General features: G+C 30.2%; 4 protein-coding genes across 9 annotated transcripts in view; 3 read left to right on the top strand and 1 right to left on the bottom strand.

Moving 5' to 3' along the window:
- On the top strand, window positions 1-21548 carry LOC114933042 (lysosomal acid glucosylceramidase-like). The gene is made up of 7 exons (XM_085484076.1): window positions 1-482; window positions 6500-6799; window positions 19372-19637; window positions 19714-20145; window positions 20257-20342; window positions 20733-21019; window positions 21213-21548. The coding sequence occupies exons 1-7, from the start codon at window positions 451-453 to the stop codon at window positions 21316-21318; spliced, it is 1509 nt and encodes a 502-aa protein (XP_085340202.1). The 5' UTR covers window positions 1-450; the 3' UTR covers window positions 21319-21548.
- LOC114933079 (lysosomal acid glucosylceramidase-like) overlaps window positions 6734-24867 on the top strand; it is a 21181-nt gene continuing 3047 nt past the window's right edge. The window contains exons 1-3 of one of the 5 annotated variants that reach the window (XM_085484072.1): window positions 6734-6799; window positions 23053-23127; window positions 23953-24277. In XM_085484072.1, coding sequence (XP_085340198.1) covers window positions 23082-23127; window positions 23953-24277 — 371 coding nt within the window. In that variant the 5' untranslated portion in view covers window positions 6734-6799; window positions 23053-23081. The other 4 variants (XM_085484075.1, XM_029305525.2, XM_085484073.1 and 1 more) reach the window with 4 other exon arrangements.
- LOC114933043 (lysosomal acid glucosylceramidase-like) lies at window positions 14333-18738 on the top strand. Of its 2 annotated transcripts, none has more exons than XM_085484071.1 (8): window positions 14333-14810; window positions 15008-15084; window positions 15732-16050; window positions 16414-16679; window positions 16882-17313; window positions 17427-17512; window positions 17887-18173; window positions 18347-18738. In XM_085484071.1, the coding sequence occupies exons 2-8, from the start codon at window positions 15039-15041 to the stop codon at window positions 18453-18455; spliced, it is 1545 nt and encodes a 514-aa protein (XP_085340197.1). In that variant the 5' UTR covers window positions 14333-14810; window positions 15008-15038; the 3' UTR covers window positions 18456-18738. The 2 variants fall into 2 exon arrangements, with proteins under 2 accessions (XP_085340197.1, XP_029161310.2); XM_029305477.2 differs by having other exon boundaries at window positions 14334-14831; window positions 18347-18737.
- mRpS30 (mitochondrial ribosomal protein S30) overlaps window positions 24110-24867 on the bottom strand; it is a 6254-nt gene continuing 5496 nt past the window's right edge. Inside the window, exon 5 of the mRNA XM_085484070.1 lies at window positions 24110-24354. The gene's annotated coding sequence lies outside the window, so the exon portion shown is untranslated. The remainder of the gene's footprint in view (window positions 24355-24867) is intronic.

Consider the following 24867-nt stretch of genomic DNA (forward strand, 5'->3'; position numbering starts at 1 on the left):
GATAGCGTGATAAATGTCGGATAGGGATGACCTCGATGGTTGTTGAAAAATTCAGATTCTCATAAAGTCTTATAAGATTTAACTTATACCGTAGTCGCGCGACTGTTATGTAATTTTTCGTAACATGGAGGGCAATTTTGATAGCTACGAGGGATAAACATAGGCGACGCTGAACAAACCAAAAGCTTTTAAAACGCTCCCCGTGTCATTTTTACCGAGAGCGTGCGAGTACGCGCTGTCAAGCTCATCGCGTGAGCATGTTATGTAGCTTTAAATTACGGCCGACACATCGCACACATGCATTTTGCCAATTGCATTCGACAATTTACGACGAGTTACGCGTCAAATGATATATATATTCGTCCGACCCGAATAATCCACAAGACGATCCTCGATGTCGAGAAGTGGTGAATTTGCTGGTGTATTACAAATGACATTCTCTATCTGTTAATGCAGCTTGCAAGAATAAAGGCGCAAAAAAAGTGAGTATTGATTGTTCAACAATTATTATATATATGTATAATGTGAGAAAAAATTGTTAATATAATTTTTACTTTTAATAATTATATTTTACATTATTCTCTTATGAGAGAATGATCTAACATGCATCACTAATGATACTGGCACTTCTTTCTGCCATATACACGAAGATACCCTTATACGATAACCCGATGGTTTCACGGGGAATATACCCGTCCATTCATCACACTTCATCCGGAATTAATATAGATTAATCTCTTGCTAAGTAAAGGGGCGCTATTAAAAAAATTTAATAGCTATCATAAAATTATTAGAAAATACTATAAGTAAATGTGTAAGAAGAGATATAAATTACTGTTGCACCAATAATCATATGTTTGTCATTAATCTTATCTCGTAGGATTATTCCATATAAAGTTCTACATTATTCACTGAAAAATTATAGCTATCAATTTTGTAATTGTAAATTATTATAAGTTGTTGCACTTTTTTCTCACATCACAATGTCACAATTAATTTGATCGATTTTGTTAATTATCTGACGTATACAATGATTTACTGCGCGAATCGCTATAGCAAATAGGAATAATATTGCGAAGGGAAAAAGAGAAAATCCCGAGCAATATAAACGAGTAACGAGAAGCATCTAAAAGGACACCTCTCCGACGTTATACGGGTGACGATGAAATATATATAGGGTGTTTAATAAAACGTTGCACAATTAGCGAGGAAGTAATAGCTCGTGCAAAAAAATATAGAATAAAGTCTTTTACACATTTCTTTACTAATTAATATATCATGGTTTGTCGCGCGTTTTTCTAATTTTTTAATTAGAATATAATTTCTTTTTTTATAACAATTAATTATAAAATTCTAGCTTCAATTTTAATTGGAAATTTTAATTAGTAACATATCAGTAAATGTTCACAATTATTTTATTATTTAAAAAAAAGTAATGAGAAAACTAACAGCAATATATATCAACAAAAATTAACAAAAAATCAGTATTTCATTGCTAGAATTTCAATAATATAGCTTCATAGAATTAAATTAACGCAGCTTATTAAAAAAATTTATCTTTATTTTTTCACAATATTATTATCTCCTCGTCAGTTTCAGCACGATTCACTGGCTACCCCGTATATAAACGCTTCGCGCGTGCAGATGCAATCTTACCAGCAAGAAAAATCTCACCTTTGCTAGTTTAAATTGCTCAACCACACGGTGCGAACAAGATACATGGTTCTAGTAATTCGGAGTACTTCTTAACGTACAAACCGAGACTTTCTGATATCACAAATCCCCTTATACAAGTGGCGAACATAATCTCAACGATTTCTTCGGCGCAATAATAGTCATAGAGCATAAAACTCTGTGTAACTTCCCGTAAAAATCTGTATTTTTATGTTTCGATATAAAGATATAAGTATTAATTATAAACAAGAGATATACAAATAGACATTCATTGATATAAGCTTACAGTATAAAAGAAAAATTGTAGATATTCTACATAATCTCTTGTAACGTAGTTTTGTCTGATTGCCGTCTCAGAATAGGTATTACATTCGAATGGTATTTCTCTAGTAAAGCCATAGTTCCATCGATATAATTTCGTCGCGTGTACATTTCTTACAATCATCAGAAAGAAAGAAATGGCGAGCATTGGTAAAGTGAATTCGTGTGTAAAGCCTGACTGGGACTGAAAGAGGCACTCAAAGTGTTCGAGGTCCTTTAATATCACACGTCGTGACACTAGGAAATAAAGTGGAGAAGGCGGACACATTAGTCGCACGCGGGCGATCGATTTCGTATACCTATACATGGTATAACATACATTAAAAAGAAAGGGATATTTTAATTATAGAATATTTTTGAAATTGCTCAGGAAAAGTACAATTAAGATATTTAATAAAAATAAAAAGATCATATATTATCAGCAATATTTCCAAAGATTCTCTACAATGTTTTCATATCCTTTTAAATTCATTAATGTATAATAACACAAGGACCCGCAGTAGACTCGTAAAACATTACCGTACAGTTTATGTCCTCAAATGTAGATAAATACGCGCGTTTCCCGCGCGATATTCACAAAAATATAAAGATATTTCTGAATAAAGACAACAGTGTGTGTATACATATATGTATGCGCGCCGACGTATAGCAACGGTATATTCGAGGCAAAGCGATAATTTTAACGAGTGCAGGTAGAAATGCGAATATGCAACGTTGGGCAAATGGGGATGAAGTACGGACGAACGCCAGAAGAAGAAATGCGTTATTACGTGCTTACAGTATCTAGTCCCCGGTAAATATGAATGGCTTTAATATTCCGTAAGCACGAAGGCGCCACTTTTAAAGTTCATGCATATCCCGGACGTGACCAGAAAATATTATGGAAGCCACGCAAAATCCCGCCTCGTCCGCGAAGAGAAGGTCCGGGCTTCTGTCTCGAGTCTTGGTGTGAGACGAGGCTGCACACTGCACGTGGCTAAAATGAACCTGTCATGTATTTCTTGCCACGTATTTTCCACGTTGCCGGGAATCGTCATCCTCGCGCTCGCGAGACTCATCCGCTGATCAGAATCGGTGAAGAATGGTGGAATAATCATCGCGACTTCGCGTGTCAATAATAATGTTCGCTAAGCTATAAAATTTTTCAATCCCAACGAATCCGACAGAGTGAAATTGATGGATTTTATTTAGAGAGAATCTCCTCGTCCTCGACAATTGTGAGATCGATGCCAAAGAGATGATAACGTCATCGTTGCGGAAAAGGATCGTGGTGTATAACGATGAATCTAATGAAGCAAGTCAGATGTTGGCGGGGCAGTATTTAAATGCAAACGAGGTCGCGGGCGATCGGACACTCCGCCAGTTTCGTGCCCGACTGCGTGCGCCATTTGATTAACATTTTCATCACGACAGCCCGAAAACTTTGCAGAAAATCCGAGATTACAAATTTTCATTAAAAACTTTTGCGAGCGTACCCTGCGTAAGTCTGAACTATCGTCTATGGGGCGCCGCGAGGCATCTACATCGTTTCCTCGGGTTTATGTTAGGACGTGGTGTTACCATTTTGACTTTCGCAATTAATGTAGCTAATATAGATTGGTATCGTTGACAATGAACTACATTGGCAAACTGTTTCAAATTATTTGCAATGCATATATGAAAAAGCATGTATAATTTCATTTAAAAAATTAAATAGCTTTTGATCATGAATTGAACCAATTAAAAAAAATAAATCTCAAGAAAAGGTAAGAATTTGTAATGCAACAAGTAACTTAAAAACGAAAGAAGCAAGTAATAAATATTTCTTTCTCAAATATTTTCTCATACCGTCTTCAAATAATCTAATTTCTAATTCTAAATAATTGTGACGTATGAAAACGCTTGTAAATGTATATATATAAAATCCTATCGCGTGTTCCAAAGAACGATACATCTATTCTCGAATTTTTTAATAACATTATCATTAACATTATCGACACAAAATCGATAAAATGATCAGAGAAGAATGTCGCCTCGAGTAAAAATTTCTGAAAAACCTCTTGTCAAAAATGAATATCATGTATTCATGTGATGCATTCAAATTTACAAATCTATCTCGTTAGTAGATCCTATCTTAATAGAACCCGAAACAGTTCAACGTTCTCTATCGTGATTTATTGGTCACAAACAGAATTTCGAAGGGCGGCGATATGGCGCGTGTCTTATCTCGATACCGAATGCTGGTTCCGGCGAAATTCGGCGGGGATTATTGTCTTACGGCAACAATAAACGGGTCGATTCGCGGCGCATTTACATAAGGCACTTGCAGATGCGGGAAACTGGAACGAGGTCGCGTCGAATAGATAATTACCGTGAATTCGGCGCGCCCCGACGGGACTAACTAATCGCAACTCACTGCAACCGCTAACTTTCCACACGCCGCTAATGTATCATCGACCTACGCGAATTTCGAGAGCCCGGCGTGTATATGTATGTACGTGCGTTGAATACGTATGTTATATGTACAACAAGGAATGCTTTTAATCTATCTACCAGAAATATTTATAATTCATTAATTATATAGTATAGCAGCAAGAGAAACGCTACCTCCTTTGTGCATATCTATGTTTAACAATATCTAATTGCCGAATTTAATCTCAACACTTTCTTAATTATACGATTTGCCAGTAGCGATGATATATTATTCCTACACGGAGAGAATTTTCTCTTAGAATTTATCCTGAAAATCATGGTAATCATGGACAATATGGTACTGGAAGAATTTTATAAGAATTTCTCTGATTAATATTTATCACAAAAATATTAATATGTACATAGTAAATTTTAGTACGTACGTAGTAAAATTCATCGAACATAATTTATATTTTATTGTGGTAGATATATTATTATTTCTATTGTGGTAAATATTAATCAGAGAAATTCTTATAAAATTCTTTCAATACCATATTGTCCATGATTATCATGATTTTCAGGGTAAATTCTAAGAAAAAATTCTCTTTGTGTATAAATAATTATATTATCCGCTAGAGAATTGATCGATCGCCCATCCAAACGATTTTTCGGATTAATCATCGCGACACGTTTTGTAAATAATATTTATTACTCCAAAATTTACTCCAAATTTTATCCTTTTATTTCTCGAAAAATGTAAAAGATAACAAATGCAACAGCATTAATATACTTGTGAAAAAATATTCTATTATTTTCTCATTCTATTCTATACTAATAATTGAAATACTATTGTATATATCTATAAAATTATTATTATTAATTGTTAATGTTTCTATTATGATTATCAATGTATGTGTGTCTAACGGAAAAAAACGATAAAAATTGTACGATAAAAATTCATTTTCGATATTTATTAAAAAAATTTCTTTTCAAAATAAACAATTCAATTATTTTCTAATTGTGTGAGCATCACTCAATTTATTAAAACATTTTAGATATTTTCTCGCATAAGGAAATTCAAATTAAGTGTTTTCCGTATTTTTTCAAAAATTATTTTCGTAATCTAAAGCATGTAAATGATATAAAAATAGTTCACGCATTTATTCGATTAAAAAAAATGAAATAAAAACGTGTGAGCGATAAATGCGATTATTCGCATGAGTTATCATTACACGAAGCCGGGACATTTGAATTGACATCGTATCGCTGCTTTCATTCACGTCGATATAGATTGATATATCATTGGCAATTGTATTACAAAGGCGTCTAGTCGATTCTCGTAACAAATAGATGCATCCTGTCGCTAGAGAGGCGCGCACTTGACGACGCATAGCTTTTCGCTGCGTTTGCTGTCTGTAATTACATCATTGTGTCCTTACACCTGGTCGTACACATGAGCAGCCATGCAGATCATGGCAATTATCACGCTAATTACGACAGAACTAATCAAATGATCGATGCAAATCGGCTAAAATTTATGCTATCTTATTGCTTTTATTTGTTCGCGATAAGAGTATCCCTGTTTTTTTCTTTAAATAGAAAGAAATATATTAATCATATTTACATTCTCTTATTTACATTGCTCTGTGTAGATAAGATGTTTAGAATATAAGATAAATGTATATGTATATTTTGTTCGTTTTAAAAACAATTTGTAAAGAAACGCTGCTATTCATTTTTTTTTGCAAAGATAATATTATCGACACTTTATCATCAGTCCTTTCATAGCTTTTTCACACAAAATCAGCCATTATTTGTGTAGGTCATATACATTGCATATCAGCACTGACCTTAGATGCGCCTCTGCTCTCTGAGAGAGAAAATGAGATTTTTTTTCTATTCCATAAATATGCACATGTCCCTTCCTCTTATATATTACCTCTTATATAATATTCTTAAAAATCTTTATTTAACACAAAAAAAAATTCAACAGATAATAATAGAATCTCTTATCTACAACTATTCTTTTTTATCATTCTGGAATATTTATTTTTTGATTCGTTGTTGAACTCCGCTACTATAGCCATAATATACTTCGATCGTTTATACAAAGGCGCGCAGCACCGCGAAGATTCCTCATTCGTATCGTAGCCACTTATCGAGCTGTCTGCCCGCCGGAACGAGCTGTTCAGCGTGCTGTTACAAAAGGCAGGACGTATGGTATCCAGCCGGGAAGCAATTTCGGAGCGGGGATTCAACGAGGCATTCGCGCTGACGAAGAGAACGGATCACCCACGTCATCAGCATTACGCAATCGGCCTGTTCGACTTATCTCTAGAAAGCAGCATTCTTTCCTCGAGTTGCAGCATCTGATACGGAGAACCGGAAATTTGTTTTCTCCAAGAGTGATCAGGTACTATATCTTTAATATGTACAATACGTTAATTCTATCGCTGATGTTATCGCGATATTTACATATCTGGTATTAATAATAAAAATATGAATTAATCATGCGCGAAAAGGAAGGAAAAAATAGACTTATTGCAAATACTGTGCGCATCTACTGATTCAAAATAATATTCGTCAATAAAATCGATACTTGTAAAGTTAAAAATTGTTAAATGACAAATGTAGATTAATGTTTTATCAATAATCAAAGGCTATTTAATTTTAAAAATAGTAACGCGAGTAATAGAAATTTAATAAGTAAAATTCTTCGAACATGTGCAGAATTATGCAGTAATTTTCTAATTATTATTCATTAGAATTTCTCTCTATATAAAATGCAAATGGTAAAACACCTTATCTCAAACACATATAATGTCACATTACACGTTACACAATATTATATAATGTTATAGTACACGAGAAGATTATATAACACGAAGATTGAGTCATTGTATACTTATTGATAAAAACTTGCGCACGTTAAGCGCATCTATTGCAATGTTTCAATTTTACCGAAAGGTATAGAACTTTATGAGGAAACCGCGCTTTTGAGAGGAGACGAATAATCGAGAATAGCAAAAGCAATTTTAAGCTTGATTTATCGTCGATCTCCAAAGGAAATCGCGGTCCGCTTGACGCCCGCAGGGGTTCTGCAAGTGAGAAGAGAACCAGAGGTGTCCTTCTTTCCTTAATCCTAAAAGAGAAGAAGGTGCGACGCGATGAGACTGGAATTTTATTTTCGGTGAAGAGGAGATAACGATTCATCTCGAAGGCAGCTCGGCATATCGGTTTTCGATTTGCTGCCGGTAATTTTAAGGGAATGGATCGTACGGCTAAAATTTGCACTCGAATTGCTGCGATATAGCACATTGCGTTATCCGATTATGTTAGTAATCCGAAATGCGGCTATACGTGTGGTTAATCGTAGTTATATATAATTCTAGAGAGAGAGAGAGAGAGAGAATAAGATTATACAATATATATATATATATGTATATATTTCGCAAGACAAGAGGACACACATTTTGCCTTGAATAAATGTTAGATTACTGAAAAAATATGTGGAAAACGCATCTAAGTTATCGCGTATTCAAAAATCAGTAATATATATGCAAAAATGAGATAGTACTCATCAATATGATAACGTGAAATTAATAGTTCATTCAAAATGCTTGTATCATTAGAACATGTTAACAAAGCACTATCTTTATTTTCCTCATAATCATTTGTCACTCCAAGGCAAAATTTCATTACGATTACCATGAATTTCGCAAGTGAAGATTATTTTTCGATTGGATAAATTTTCATTTTAGTCGCGCGATATTCGTGATGTGGTCGAAATTTGAAGCCAAATATATCAGCGGAAAGGACGGCCTTTTATGGTTAAACAAAATACGCATTGATGCAATCTGAAGCGGCTACGCAAAGCAGCTGTCGACGAGCAATAAAGCGCGTGTTATGACGCCCGTCCGATTTCGTCCACCGTAACGTTCTATTCGGTAATTCGGATTTGCGTTCGACATGTTTGCGGAAGTTTCCGGTCGCGAGTCGCGAATTTAATCACAAATGATGAACGGCGAATTGTTTTAATGAAGACACAAAATATGTTGCTTTTGCCAGACGAGTTTATTGATTTATATATCTGAATGATCGCGCGCTCTCTATGAAAATAATAATCAAATACGGAAATAATGTTTTCAGTAGATATATGAAAATTCTCTCGATATAATATCTCTTAGTTTCGAAATTTTCGGATGATACCTGAATGAGTATCATGTAGATTGGTCCACGTTATGCTTATAGCATAAAATCGTCATAAACTACAATGTTACTCAATTGAAAAAAAAAACATCACCATTTAGTACTGAAAATCCCCAACGTATGTATGTCTCAAAATATTAATAATACTAATTAAAATAGCACAAATTAAAGATTCGAAGAATATTAAAGTTTAAAAAATAATAACCCTGGCAATAATTTAAAAATATGACTTCTATAAGAAGTGAATTTATATAATATGTTTTCTCAAACGTAAACTATCATCACTTTAAATACAAATACAATCTCTAAAATAGTTTTAGAAAGTTTAAGGGTGAGAGAAATTAATATTTTACAAAAAAAGAAATTAAAAATTTAAAAGCTTTCATAAATTTTTGTCAAAAATATGTATACCTAATATAAATATAATATAAATTTGACATATAATAGAAATGATTATTGAACTTTGTACTAAGATCTTACATAAAACATTTCATACGTCACCTTGTTTTCCATACCTCGACGATAACTAGTTGCAGTTAGGTAGTAAATATTCAATTAACATATATATTTTTAACGGAGTAACACAAAAGATAAACAGGTATTATTTATTACTTAGTCTTTAATTATCATATCGTTATTTAAATATAAAATCCTCTATTTTTGATAAATCACTTCGTTAAAAATAAAATTAAAAATGTACACAGTTAAAAAATTTGTGTTAAAAATAAATAATGTCCCAAACGGTTCACAGAAATTTTCGTGTTAATTTAATATAATATGGATATGTTAAATGGAGACACAAATATTGTAGTAATATTTTGACACGAAATAAATACAAAACTTCAAGTAATTTAAAATAAATTTTGTGTAAAATTAATATAGTTTTAATGTAAAAATTAACTAAAAATATACTAATTTTAGATTTTATTATCCCCTTATATTATAAAACAAAAAATCAACATTTTTTCTGTAAATTTGAACAGATAAATTTTGTCACTAATAAAACAGAAGATATTTATTGTGTAAAATTAAAAATAGATGCACATCATGCTATTTTTACATCTTTTTTTAGTTGTTTTAATAATTTAAGTTCAATTAACACAACAGCAATATGTTAAATTAACATGAATGTATTAAATGTTTAACACAAAAATTTTAACGGGGACCGTTTTTAACATGAAAACAAATTTTTTTACTGTATCGTATTTTTCTGCAAAATTTATCCTTTTAGTATACATAATTAGAAACAAATTTATCTTATCTATGTAAAAATGTCTTGTCGTGACTATGGAATATTGTCAATTTATAATAGATACATTTTGCTGTCAAAAAGATTATTATTAAAAAAAACTCAATCCATCTATAATATAAAAGCGTTTACATGTCAACGCTGATTTTGACATTATAAAACGATGAATCTGCAAGGGACTAGATGCAAATCGATAAATAAAGTGAAGTAAACACAGAATGTAGGATCTGCTTTGGGGATGAAGTAAAATAACAAAATGCATCTATATTTGCAAAAAAAAGCCTCTCTCTCTTCTTTTCTTTTCTTTTTTTTCTTTTTTTCTGCTTTTTTTCTTCGTAACGCATCGGCCGCATATGCAATCGATGACATCCTGCACACAGCTCAGCTGCGGTTAACGGTTCAATCGACTGATTTCTCTCAATAATATTGTGAAATTTACATCTTCCGAGTGCAATTCGAAAAAACAAATCATGCGCAATACGAACGGCATTCTCGAGATACGAACGGCAATTTTCATGCGGCGAATCTCACGATGCGCTCTCAATTATTTTCGATGCGGCGTCGTTATTATTTTCGCGGATGCTGTTCGTAAGTTATTTGCAACGCGCATCCCTCACCGTGTCTCCAAATTTGTATTTTGCACAAACGATAGAATGATTCGCCGAATTATCCGGTCGACAATGCACAATATGTCGTCCTGTTAAATAATGTGTAAATCGAACGAATTCCACCCAAAATTTGCAACGTTAAATGCGAGCGAAATAAATTTCGCGCGAATCAACGCATTTTCGCCGATGTATAGTCCATTAATATAATTCGTGCCTTTCATGTGTCATTATTAATTTTAACAATCTGCCGATAAATATACGGATTTGCATATCGATCGATTCGCATCGCGATTAACAGCAGTACTTATCCCCATTTTTAAGTTGAGAAATTTTTCATACTTACAAAAAAATATTCAAAATATATAATATTATATCTATATTTATATACAAATATACGTAGTAAAAATATGAATTATAATATAAATAAATTAAAAAATACTAAAGTAAAATTATGTTTTATATATATGTATAAACGCATGTAAGATAAAAGATGCTAATACATTTATTATCACTATATGATATTATCTCTAATCGCGCAATTGAATTAGAAGGAGCAACGTTTACAGCCTAGGCATAGAATAGGCATTCGATATCATGACAACATGAGCCGCATCCGTCTTCTATTTCTAATTGCGATGAACAGTTTATCATATGCGACACGGATTTCCGTGCTGATTGTGCCATACCTCTCTAATATAATTATATATATACCGCTGTGGATGCAGGGTGAGAATTATATCATCATCAATCGCGTTCGATACCACCGATGCATAACAAAAGTTTCACAATAGAGCATAACATTTATGCGCATTTATGAATCTTTAGAATAGAACAAATACTCATTAACACTATTTTTAATTAATTATATACTTATAAACAATTTTAACTCCCTTTTTGTTTGTTTAATATTGCATATCATTTGACGATCCATTTTCCGACATTTAAGAATATTTTTTTATATAAGGTTACATTTGGAGAATTATATTTGCTGAGACTAAAGTGTTTAACACCGAAATCACAATTTTCCAAATGACCTATTTTATAATTCTGTACATTTTGCAGCAAAAGCTATGAAAACGCACAATTCCTATTTCTTGCTTTACCGCATTGCGGAAAGTTAGTTTCACGTATTGTGCAATTTGTCAGATATACGTAAGTGTTTTAGAGCTTACAAATAAAGAATTTTACACACAACGAAAGCATCCATTTGTAATTAAGAGATGTAATCATGGCTCGAGAGTGACGTGTAAGCTTCGCAAATCTACGAAGATTTAACAGATACGTGCAAAATTGCATTCGTGCATATCCCACGGGAAATCTGCTTGCATATGCCGAAACGCAGGCGCGAATCAGCATCTGTACGTGCAAAAGGTATCGGGGCTACGCGCACCTTAGTGTTTTCAATTTCCTGCGTTTCATCGACGACGACGACGACGACGACGCCGCACAGAAGACGTAGCGGCACGTCCCGTTCATCGACGTGCGGCTACGTGACGAAAATGACGATACCACCCCGTAAATTTCGTTGCGTGTCTCGCAAAAAGCCGAGATCCCGCGGCCCGGCCGCAGCGGATAAGCAGTAGCGAAATGCAGCTGCGACAGTTTCGCACGCGAGCAACCGCGCGACACTTAACGGGAGAGACGTATCGCTTCGCTACAAAATTGAATATGTCACACTTCTCAAATCCTTATCCTTTATCTCATCCGTCGTCGTGACCTCCTACCGTCGTTTCCCATCGCCAATTACGAGGATGATGACAACAACCGACTCATCCAGGTTGAGATTACGTCTCGCGTACCAAAAATTTAACGAGAACCTGCAAATCCCTGCGTAAGACTAAATCATTCTTGCACTGCCAAATATCAAGTTGATTTTTTAATCATTTTAAAAGTTTATTGCTTCTATTTTTTTCCTACACGGGAATAATTTTCTGTTAGAATAATTTACCTTGAAAATATATCATGGTAATCGTGAAACAATATGATATTGGAAGAATTTTATAAAAGTTTTTCTGATTAATATTTGCCACAATAAAAATATATATTAATTGTACATAGTAAAATTAATAGAACATATTTTATATCTTATTGTGATAAATATTAATATTTTTATTGTGCTAAATATTAATCAGAGAAACTCGTAAAATTCTTCCAATATCATATTGTTCCATATGGTTACTATGATTTTCAGGGTAAATTCTAAGAGAAAATTCTCTCTGTGTACATGGCTTTCACTTGAGCATTAATAGAAAAAGAAATGGTCCTGCAAAACATACCCGCTTAAATTTTACCTGTCTAACGGCAGTCTAATTTCATAAAAAACACATGTAAAAAAAGAGTTGGCAGAGTGGGAAACAAAAACTTGTGTGTCGTAGATGGCGGTGTGATATTTCGTAAGGAGAGTTAATTGCAAAAAGCATCTTGCAAAAGCAAGCTACAACGTAATGAGCGTCAGATAACGTTCGATTACCGTTCGTAATTACCCTCCATTAACTTCGTAATAGTATCTGTATCGTAGTTCCGATTCAACGAAATTAAGATCCGAAGCTCAAAAGAACTCTAATCGCATAATTCTCAAAGTTGCTTACTTATCTTTATTATGCATTATAACATTTTATAACTATTAATAATCTTTCAAAATATATTATATTTTCTACAACAAAAGTTGAAAAATAAATTGATCTCTATTAGTGAGACTTACACAAGAAATCTTTGTAAAATTTTTAACGATAACGATATCTTAATGTGATGAAAAATACTACTCATTGTCTTCTTGTTACATAACTATTTGCTTCTTGCGATAGCGCATTGCAAATACTTAGTTTCATAGATATGAATCTAGTCTATTTTCTATTGCGAAAGAAAAAAATTATTTTTATTGCAGTTGAAAAAAATAAAGCTATTATATACGAGTATGCATTTAAGGACATATAGCAGAGTATATACTATTATAAAAATTGAGAAAGTAATTGCTTTTTAAAAAGAGATGAACAACAAAGAAATAAATCGGACATGATAATAAGAAATATATTCTCAATTATAAGTGTAAAGTCATTCACAGTTGCAAAATTTAAAAGAATCTTAAATATTTTTGTTAAAACTTTGTTATAATTGTTGAACAAATTAATTTTAGAAGACACACGAGATTGAAAATAACAGAGATAAATAATTGCAGAATGATAAACGTCTGTTATAATATATTTAATATAATTAGACATAACATGAGTAAACAGTTAATCTCCATCCGATTAATATCTACATTAATTGCTATCTAATTAAACTGAAACTTTACATCCGAAAGCTTATGCAGAGCAAATCTTTGGATAATACGGTCAGTTATTAAATTAATGTACTAAAGGATTAAATTACACCATATAAGTACGGCGTATTCATTAGCAAAATTTCAAGAGAAAACGATGAGAAAATCCTTAATGTCTTTCTATATAAATAAATGTTAAGTGCTAATACTTTAAAATTTATATTTTTGTCTCATTTTTTCGCGCGGTCCGAATAGCTAGTATATATATATATATATATAAAATTATTAAAATTTATAAAATCATTTTATTGTAAATAATAAATTTATATTTTAGCTCAGAAAATTTCAAAATACATATTTGTGAATATATTTGCATAAATTATAATCGGCAGCATTATACATGCCATATAAAGCATATAAAGATATTTCTACAAAATACATAAAATAGGCTTAAAAGTGCTTTTATCTCTAATAACATAAAAATTTTTAAAACATATTCTTCAAATTATATTAAATATATAATATCTGATAAATGATTATATATTTTGCATAGTTTCAATGTATTTAAAAAACATTTGCATCGAATTATTGTAAATACATTATTAGCTAAATAATTGGCAGTACAATATTGTTATATTACAAATTATGATTTCTTTCTCTTATTCATCCTTTTAAAAAATTCAGCGTACAATACAATAAATGTAACAAAGAGAGCAATATATGAGATCAATATATTTATGATTTTATAATATTGCATAAACATGTTACATGTCAACTCGTCTCATTATATGTATAATATAATAATAATGCGTATGATATAAATGCGTAGAAAGAAATACTGATTTGAAAACTATTCAAAGATGATTTCTCACATTTTACGCATTGTCAAACACAACACAGATACAAATTCTCATTTAGCAGATATTGATTTTGTTTATACTTAAAATAATAAAATGTGCATTAAAGTTAAAACCTTATTACTGATAAACTAGTGGAAACTGTTTATCACGTTATCATATGTTCTATTGTATTTGGATGGATAGACACTCCTTTATCGTGTGTGTAATTACTTCTTCAGTCTTCATCAGAATAAGGAGCGGTAAGTAACGCCAAGTTAACGGTAAGTAACTTCATTAAAGATAGTAAAATTTAATTTTTTTTTAACGATATTGATACAATACATAGTGATCAAAAAGTAAAAGTATAAAACATTGGTATTTTAAATTATAAGATTGTTGTAAATAGATGAACGGATAATTATTTTAGTCAGAAAAAATAATATACTTAATTTTACAGATTAGCTTATGCGTTCGTCGCATTACTGAAAATGCTGCGCGCTATAATTCTGATCGTCACCTTTGTTGTAGTTAATGGTAAATAAAATTCAATATATACACGCGGATCACGTTTAGCATTTTATATTTAAATGTAAAAGTTCTTTAAATTATCACAACAGTGAAATTTTTCACAAAAAATATATATTGTTTTCTTATTTGAACGTTATCAATATTGTAATGTAATAATTTTCGTTATTTATAGTGTTTTTTAAATTTCGATAAGTATACTTTGAAAAAGAAAAAGAGCCGAAAAAGCAAAATATTATAAGCAAAATATTCACAAAATTTTTGCATAAAATTGATCTATATATAATCTTCACAATTGCCGACAATTGCTCTATATATATTTTACATAGTAATTTCGAAATAGTCTCATTCTGTTGCTGCATGCTTTGTTTTACGTAACAAAAGATATGGCCTATTCATATTTATTACTTTGTCTTGTTTAAACATATTGTTTCGAAATTATATAAACATTTTGAAAAATTCTTTTAATAATGTTTTAAACTATTAATTTAAAAACTCTTGCAATCAAAACTTCTGGTTTATTAAAACAGCAGAATTTATTATGACGACAGAATTAAAATTGTTTTTTCTCGAGTATAGTGCCAATATTACTACAATTTTTTTTTCTTTTCTAAGATTTTTATTGTTTGTCGATTTGAAATTTGTCTATCTTGTAGGTGATAAATGCGCACAACGTTCGTGTGGAGATACCGGTTATGTGTGTGTCTGTAATTCGACATATTGTGACACAATAGAAGTGCCGCAAAAACTGCAACAAGATGAGTTTCTCTGGTACTTTTCTACCAAAGATGGTAAAATATTGGAATATTCCATTAACAAATTCTCTGTTGAGAATGAAGCGAAGAATAATTGTGTTCTCACATTGAACAGTAATAAGAAATACCAACAGATATCTGGATTCGGCGGAGGATTGACTGATTCTGTCGCACTGAATATTAAATCTCTCAGTAATGACACTCAAGACAAATTACTCGAGTATGTGACTAGCTTTGTTTAAGTGCAGCGATAATATCTTTCTGAAAAGCAAAGAAAAGAAAGAAAAACGTGTTGATTATATGCAGATTGAGATAATCTCATTATCTCTCTTTTGCTAGTAGAAAAGTTAATGAACATGAATTGTAGATTATCATTCTTTAGAATGAGATGAATATACTTTCACATAAAATCGAAATTGAGCAAAATGTGTTAACTGGAATATTAAAATGTGAAACCTTACAAACATTCGGAGACAAAATGATTTAACAATGGTGTATCGGATTTTATGAAATTGTCGCAAATCTATCTGACGTGATTTAATTCATTTCTCATGATTCATTTCTCATGTATAATTATTTTCAGATCATATTATGGTAAAACTGGTATCGGATATACATATTGCCGCATACCTATCGCAGGTACAGATTTCTCGACAAGAGCATATACATATGACGACGTAGCCGACGATGTTACATTAAGCAACTTTAGCCTTGTGGAAGAAGACGCCTATAAAATCCATTATCTAAAGTGTATGAAAAGAATTATGCGTAATCCAAGTGATCTAAGAATAATGACTGCTCCATGGTCTCCTCCAACCTGGATGAAAGATTCCAACCACATAAAGTTTGGTAATTATGACTCGATAAAGCACAAAATTTTTCTCGAAAAAAACAAATTTTTACAAAGCTATTAATGCTATCCCAACAACTAGATAATTTTTCAACAATAAAATATAATTGCGCAATTAATTTGTAGATATGATAATACGAGAGATAGATGAGACGTTACGATAATTAAATATAAAATACATAATGCACAATGATTCAACAGGTTGCTTAAAAAAGGAATATTATCAAACCTACGCTGATTACATCCGGAAATTCTATGATGCATACAAAATGCATGGTATAATAATGTGGGGCATGTCGCCACACAACGAACCCACAGATGGATATATGCCAATGTTTCCTTTCAATTCTATGGCTTGGTCACCCTTTCAAATGGCGATCTGGTCTGTTGACTATTTAGCTCCAACTTTATCTAAGGCTGGATACAAAGATCTTGTTTATATAGCTGTAGATGATCAACGTTGCTACTTACCAACGTATCCTGATTTAATGTTCAAAAATAAGAACGCTGAAAAATTATTCTCTGGTATTGCGGTTCATTGGTATGGAGATAACTTCTTTTCACCCTTAGTATTAACCGAAACGCATGATAAATATCCGGACAAATTTCTACTGATGACCGAAGCATGCACCGGTAAGCATAATTAATTATATTTACAAAATAAATAATAAGAATAAAAAAAGTAAAAATTTGTAATAGCTCTATTCGGGAAGTTTCTAAATATTTTCGCAATTTTCACTTGATAGGTACTTTTGCTACTAATTTTCTTGAACCAATCGTAAATTTAGGATCATGGTACCGAGGGGAACAATATATGAAAAATATAATAGAGGTATGTGAAATTAATAAATTGATACTCTAAACTGAGATATATACGTCTATTTCGTTTTTAAATATTGAGCTTGTATTAGCTAATTAAGAACGTTTTTAATATAAGTATAAAATGAGAATCTATCGAGCACATCTAACTTCAATAATCTAACTTTAAATAAATATCGAAAAATTTTTAATTTATTAGAATTCAAATAGTGTTTTGCTTAATAAGAATTTAAATATAGCATCTTATGTATAGAATTTTGTTATAATGCTGTAATTAAAATGCTATGTATTAAAGTCATCATATAAGAACAACAATAATATCATAGATACTTTTTAAGATTTTTTGTTTTAAATTTTATTGTAAAATTCACAAGAATATATTTTCAGAATTTAAGTCATTGGGTGACGGGATGGATAGACTGGAATATAGCACTCGATGAGAAAGGTGGACCAACTTGGGTTGGAAATTATGTGGATTCACCTATTATTGTAAATTCGGAGAAAGATGAGTTCTATAAACAGCCTATGTTCTATGCGATTTCTCATTTCAGCAAATTTGTGCCACGTGGCTCTTATGTAATCTCTTCTACAGAAGAGAATTGCCTCTCTAAAAAGATTCATTCGATAGCCTTCTTGACGCCCGAACAAAAAGTTATTGTCGTGATTGCTAACACGTTAGTAAATATATTTACATCACTAATTCCGACTTAATATATAATAATGATTTATTTTTAAAGGAATATAAAGAATCTTTAAGGAAAATTTCCCCATTATTTTCTAAAACTAGCATATTTTTATTTTCTTAATAATTCCTTAGAATATATAAATAATTTTTTTTCTGTTACAGAAATAATGAATCTATTCCTTTGACCATCAAAGATGAGAACACAAACAAAATAATAAATATGAATCTATTTCCAAAGTCTTTTAATACAATATCATATTTGGCATACTAATAAATATAATAATAATATAATAATTGAAACTTATATATATTGTAAGTTAGAAATGGAGCATATTTCTTCGAAATTTTTTAATTTTCTTAAAGGAAAAGGTGAAACTATTATGTACTATAATTTGCAAAACTTTTTTGCAAGGGATGAAGATACGCATTATATATATTATATGGAATTGCATGTTATAAAAGTTAATATAAATATAATCGAAATAAATATAATTAATGTAAATATTATTTACTTATTACTATATACTGTGACTTTCTAATGTATCCGCGATTTAAATATGAATCATATTTTTGAATATATGATATGAAGATATGAATATATGTATAAAAAAATTACACTTTGTATAAATGCAAAGTTATAATTGACAATATTATACGTGCAAACATATAAAAACATTTCTATATAAAATGCCTAAAATAGGCCTAAAAGTTCTTTCACCTGTAATAATATGCAAATTAAAAAAAAATATTCTTAAAAATATATTAAATAATATATGACATATGATAAATGGTTATATATTTTGCATAATTTCGATGTGTTTATAAGATATTTGTTTTACAAATAAGATATTTTTACTAAACATTAATAAACATAATCTCGTTAGCGCGGTTATAAAACAGTCTTGAACAGAACGTGTTAACTCTGATTTAAGAAAATCTAATTCTCTTTTGCTAATATAAAAGTTAGTGAATACGAGTTGTAGATTATGATTCCTTAAGATGAATATACTTCTACATAATATCAAAATTGAGCAAAACGCTAACTAGTATATTGAAATATGAAACCTAACAAACATTCAAAGACAAAATGATTTAGCAATAATGTATCAAAATTTACGAAATTGTCGCAAATTTATTTGACGAGATTTAATCTGTTTCTCATGATCAATACGTATAATTATTTTCAGGACGTATTATGGTGCCAGTGGTATCGGATATACATATTGTCGCATACCTATAGCAGGCACAGATTGCTCGACGAGAGAATATACATACGATGATGTACCCGGCGATATTACATTAAGTCATTTTAGTCTTGTAGAAGAAGACCACTATAAAATCCAGCATCTACATCATATCAAAAGAATTATGCTTAATTCAAGCGATCTAAGGATATTTACTACTTCGTGGTCTGCTCCAGTCTGGATGAAAAACACTAACAACATAAAGTGGGGTAATTATGACTCGATAAAGTACACAATTTTTATAATTTTATAAATTTTTATAAAATATCTAATGCACAATGACAGGTTACTTAAAAAAAGAATATTATCAAACCTACGCCGACTACATCCTGAAATTCTTTAACGCGTACAAAAAGTATGATATAGACATATGGAATATAACGCCCGGCAACGAGCCATTAAACGGATTAACCCCATTATCCCAATTAAATGCTATGTTATGGACACCTTCTAATGCAGCAAACTGGATCGTAAACAATTTAGCTCCAATTTTATCTAAAGCCGGATACAAAGATCTCGTTTATATCGCAATGGATGATCATCGTTTCATGTTACCATTTCATCCCGCTGCAATGTTTGAAAATGAGGAGGCTAAAAAGTTATTCTCCGGTATTGCGGTTCATTGGTATGTAGATCGACTCTTTCCAGCATCATTATTGACCAAGACGCATGATATGTTTCCGGACAAATTTCTACTGATGTCGGAGGCATGCACCGGTAAGTGTATTATTAATTATATCTCCAAAATAAATAATATAAGAATGATACAAAATTGTAATAAATTTTTTCTGGAAACCTCAAAATATTTAATTAATTTTTACCTGACAGGTACTAGTGCTACTAATCTTTTTGAACCAGCTGTAATTTTAGGATCGTGGAACCGAGGGGAACAATATATAAACGATATAATAGAGGTATACATATGTCAAATTAATAAATTTATACTGTAAACTGAATTATATACATCTATTTAATTTTCGAATATTGAATTTGCATTGAGATTAACTAATTAAGAACATTTTTAATATAAACATAAAATGAGAATCTACATCACGAACACATCTAACTTTATAATAATCCAACTTAAAACAAATAAAATTGTTTACACATATTACAAACAATTAAAATAGTGCATTGCTTAATGAATTTAAAATCTAATAGCATTATATACAAAATTTTGTTATAATGCTGTAATTATAATGCTATGTATTAAAATTTTTATACAAGAACAATAATAATATCATAGATATTTTTTAAGATATTTTTTAAATTTGATCGTAAAATTCGCGAGAATATATTTTCAGAACTTAAATCATTGGGTGTGTGGATGGATTGATTGGAATATAGCACTCGATGGAAGAGGTGGACCAAGTTGGTTTAAAAATTATATGGATTTACCTATTATTGTAAATTCGAAGAAAGATGAGTTCTATAAACAGCCTATGTTCTATGCGATTTCTCATTTCAGCAAATTTGTGCCACGTGGCTCTTATGTAATCTCTTCTATAGAAGAGAATTGCCTCTCTAAAAAGATTCATTCGATAGCCTTCTCGACGCCCGAACAAAAAGTTATTGTCGTGATTGCTAACACGTTAGTAAACATATTTACATCACTAATTCCATCTTAATATATATTAATGGTTTATTTTTGAAGGAATAATTTAAAGAATCTTTAGAGAAAATTTCCTCATTATTTTCTAAAACTATAGCATAATTTAATTTTCTTATAATTATCCAGATTCCTTTGAATATATTATATAATCAAAAATTTTTTTCTGTTACAGAAATAATAAATTTATTCCGCTGATCATCAAAGACGAGAAGATAAACAAAATAATAAATATAAATTTATCTCCGAGGTCTTTCCATACAATATCATATTTGGCATAGCAATAAATATAATAATAATATAATATTACAACTTATACATATACTATATATTTTTGTAAGTTAGAAATGGAGCATTTTTCTACTAGAAATTTTTTAGTTGTCTTAAAGCAAAAGATTAAACTATGTACTATATTTTGTTTAAAACTTGTTTACAAGGAATAAAGATAAATTGTATATTGTATGTGTATGTATATGAATTGTATATTTTATAAAAATCGAAGTAAATATAACTGATATTATTTACTGTTACTAACACACCCATTATAATGTTTTTATAATCTGTTCACAACTTAAACGTGAATCATTTTTGTGAATATATGAGTATATATGAATATATGTATAACAAAGTTACACTTTGTATAAATGCAAAGTTATAATCAACAGCATTATATGTGCCAAGCATATAAAGATATTCAGAAGATCTATAAAATGATTATATATTTTGCGTAATTTCAATGTTTATAAGATATTTGCGTCAAAATAACGTAAATACCTTATTAGCTACGTGCAACATATTTCTCAGTAATATTTTTACAATACAAATTTTGATTTCTTTCTCTTATTCACCTCTCTTAAAAAATTTAGTGTCTAATGTAATAAATATATTAAAGAAAGCAATATATGACAGCAATATATAGTATTATATAGTTTATGATTTTGATTTTATGATATAATATTATATAAATATACTTTGTATATCAATACTCTCGTCTCATTACATAATATGAATAAATGGTAGAAAAAACACTGATTAAAAAATTATTCAAAGATAATATCTCCCATTTTGTACATTGCATCCAATACGACACAGGTACAAATTCTCATTTTTTAGACTTTGGCCTTGTTTCTTAAAATAATAGAATGTGCATTACTTAAAACCTTATTACTGATAAATTTGCGGAAACACTCTATCGTATGTTATCTTACATGTTCTATATTGTATGCGCCGATAGATATGTCACTACCATAGTTACTATTCTTCAGTCACGATCAAGAACTATCAAGGAACTGGAAGTAATAGTTGTCTGTGTTAGGGATAGTGAAATTTAATAATATACTCAAGTACGATACACAGTGATTAAAACTAGTAAAAATAGAAGCATAAAATAAGAAAGCTTCCTTACTTAATTAACGGATTTCAAAATGAAAATAATCCTTCCTTCAGTCTAATCCATAAATTTAAGTAAATGTATAAATTTACATAAACCTTAAAATTTATCTGACAACGAGTAAGAAATTAATAGATTTTATTTTCTTGTCAAAAACCGTGTATTCGAAACGTGAATTATAAAGAATAAATAATGCGTTTTTGTTCACGGCTACAGAAAATGCGATAAAAATAAAAGTAAACTTACAGCAAAGTTTTTATATAATAGACATTATGAAAAAAATACGTAATGAAACACTGTCAGTCAAGTAAAAGTGATATAATATATTTATACATACATATATATATATATATATATATATATATATATATATATAATAAATTAATATCGGTGATATAATAGATAAATAAATATCAGTTATATAATAAATAAAATCAGTCTTTTGATTGATTACTCGAAGATTTTTATGATACATTTGTAATTAAAATCCTATCGCACACAGACATAGCTCACACATATCGCAAACGGATACGTAGATAATCTAAATTATAAGATTACTGGCAAAAAATGATAAACGGGCGATTCTTTTAATTAAATGATAATATATTCCTTTATGCATTTACAGATTAGCAAACGTTCGTTGCATTACTGAAAATGCTGCGCGCTATAATTCTGATCGTCGCTTTTGTCACTGTTAAAGGTAAGTAACGTTCAATATATACGCAATCGCGTTTAACATTTTATTTTTAAATATGTAAAAGTTCTTTCAATCATAACAACAAAATTTTTCACAAAAAAATTACGTATTTTATTCTCTCTTATTTGAACATTATTAATATTGTAATGTAATAATTTTCATTATTTATAGCTTTTTATGAAATTTCGATAAATATATATTTTATAAAAAAAAGAGGGAAAGACAAAAAATATTATAATTAAACATTTTTAAAACTTTTTCTTATAAAATTGGATTGTTATCTATACAATCTCGAAATAATCGCATTCTGCTTTACGTACACTGTAAAAAAATATGTAATATATTACACAAAAATATGTAAAATTACATAAATAATAAGTGTAAAATTACATGATAAATAATAGAAAATTTTATCTTTTCATTATTTATCATGTAATTTTACATTTATTATATATGTAATTTTACATATTATTAATGTAATTTTATACATTTTTTTACAGTGTAATAACAAAGATATAGCTTATTCATATATGTTTTTCTTGCTTAAAAATACTGTTACGAAATTGGGACATTTTGAAAAAATTTTTTAACAAATATTTTAAGCGATTTATTTAAACATTCTTGCATACAATACGCTAAAACTTCGAGCTGATTAAAAGAACAGAATTTAATTTAACGACAAAAATAAAATTGCTTTTTCTTAATACAGTATAGTCTCAATATCATTACAAAATTTGTGATATTTTTTAAGGTTTTCATTGCTTATCGATAAGAATTTATGCAAGATAGCTTAAGTAGCGAAATATTTAAAATTTATCTATTTTGTAGGTGATGGGTGCGCACAACGTTCGTATGGAGATGGCAGTGTGTGCGTCTGTAATGCGACATATTGTGACACAATGGAGATGCCACTACTTCAAAAAGATCAGTATCTTTCGTACAAATCTGTTAAGGGTGGTAAAATGATGGAATTTTCCATAAACACTTTCTCTACCGAAACTGAATCTAATAAAGAGAACTGTAGTAGCGTAGTTCTCACATTGGACAGTAATAAAAAGTATCAACAAACATGTGGATTCGGTGGAGCAATGACTGATGCTGCCGCAATCAATATTAGATCTCTCAGTAATGCGACTCAACACCAATTACTCGAGTATGTAAGCTTTCTTAAGTTTTATGACCTTGTTTAAGGTACAGCTGGCTTTATTTAAGTACAGCAATAATATCTCTCTGAAAAGCGAAGAAAATAAGTCGACAAGCAGCAATAAATATTAATGATATAACTAATTTTAATAAATTTTCAATATATTCTCTTTGCAAGGAACAAGCGATAGCATTATCATTATTTTATGACTTCGAACTAGATCAAAGATCGAAATTGGCCTCGTGTCATCTTATGGCGAATTCGGTTGGATGCACTAGTGCGCACTGAGTGCATATAAAGGTTTACCATACACAAAGTTTACAACAACACAAGTAATTAAAAAAGGAAAATAATTAATAGTAAGAGCTCCTACTATTAATTATTTTCCTTTTTTAATTACTTGTATCATTATGAACTTGTGTGTGATAAACCTTTATATGCACTCATTGTCAGTGTGCACTAGTGCATCCAACCAAATTCTGCTCTCCAATTTTCCCTATTTGATTTTACGAAATCAAATTTTTGAAACCTCTTTTCTTTGATATCAAGATTTTTATACGTTTAAAACTTTTTTTTATAAAAAAATCCATTTAATAATG

Source organism: Nylanderia fulva, unplaced genomic scaffold (assembly GCF_048542155.1).
Source record: "Nylanderia fulva isolate GAGA-0341 unplaced genomic scaffold, ASM4854215v1 Scaffold29, whole genome shotgun sequence".
NCBI classification, from domain to species: Eukaryota; Metazoa; Arthropoda; class Insecta; order Hymenoptera; family Formicidae; genus Nylanderia; species Nylanderia fulva.

Coding starts and splice junctions, on each gene's coding strand:
- LOC114933043 (XM_085484071.1), top strand. CDS start 15,039: ATGCTGCGCGCTATAATTCTGATCGTCACCTTTGTTGTAGTTAATG. Junction 16,051..16,413: donor ACTCAAGACAAATTACTCGA/GTATGTGACTAG, acceptor AATTATTTTCAG/ATCATATTATGGTAAAACTG. Junction 17,314..17,426: donor GATGACCGAAGCATGCACCG/GTAAGCATAATT, acceptor TTCACTTGATAG/GTACTTTTGCTACTAATTTT.
- LOC114933042 (XM_085484076.1), top strand. CDS start 451: ATGCAGCTTGCAAGAATAAAGGCGCAAAAAAA. Junction 20,146..20,256: donor GATGTCGGAGGCATGCACCG/GTAAGTGTATTA, acceptor TTTACCTGACAG/GTACTAGTGCTACTAATCTT. Junction 21,020..21,212: donor ATTGTCGTGATTGCTAACAC/GTTAGTAAACAT, acceptor TTTCTGTTACAG/AAATAATAAATTTATTCCGC.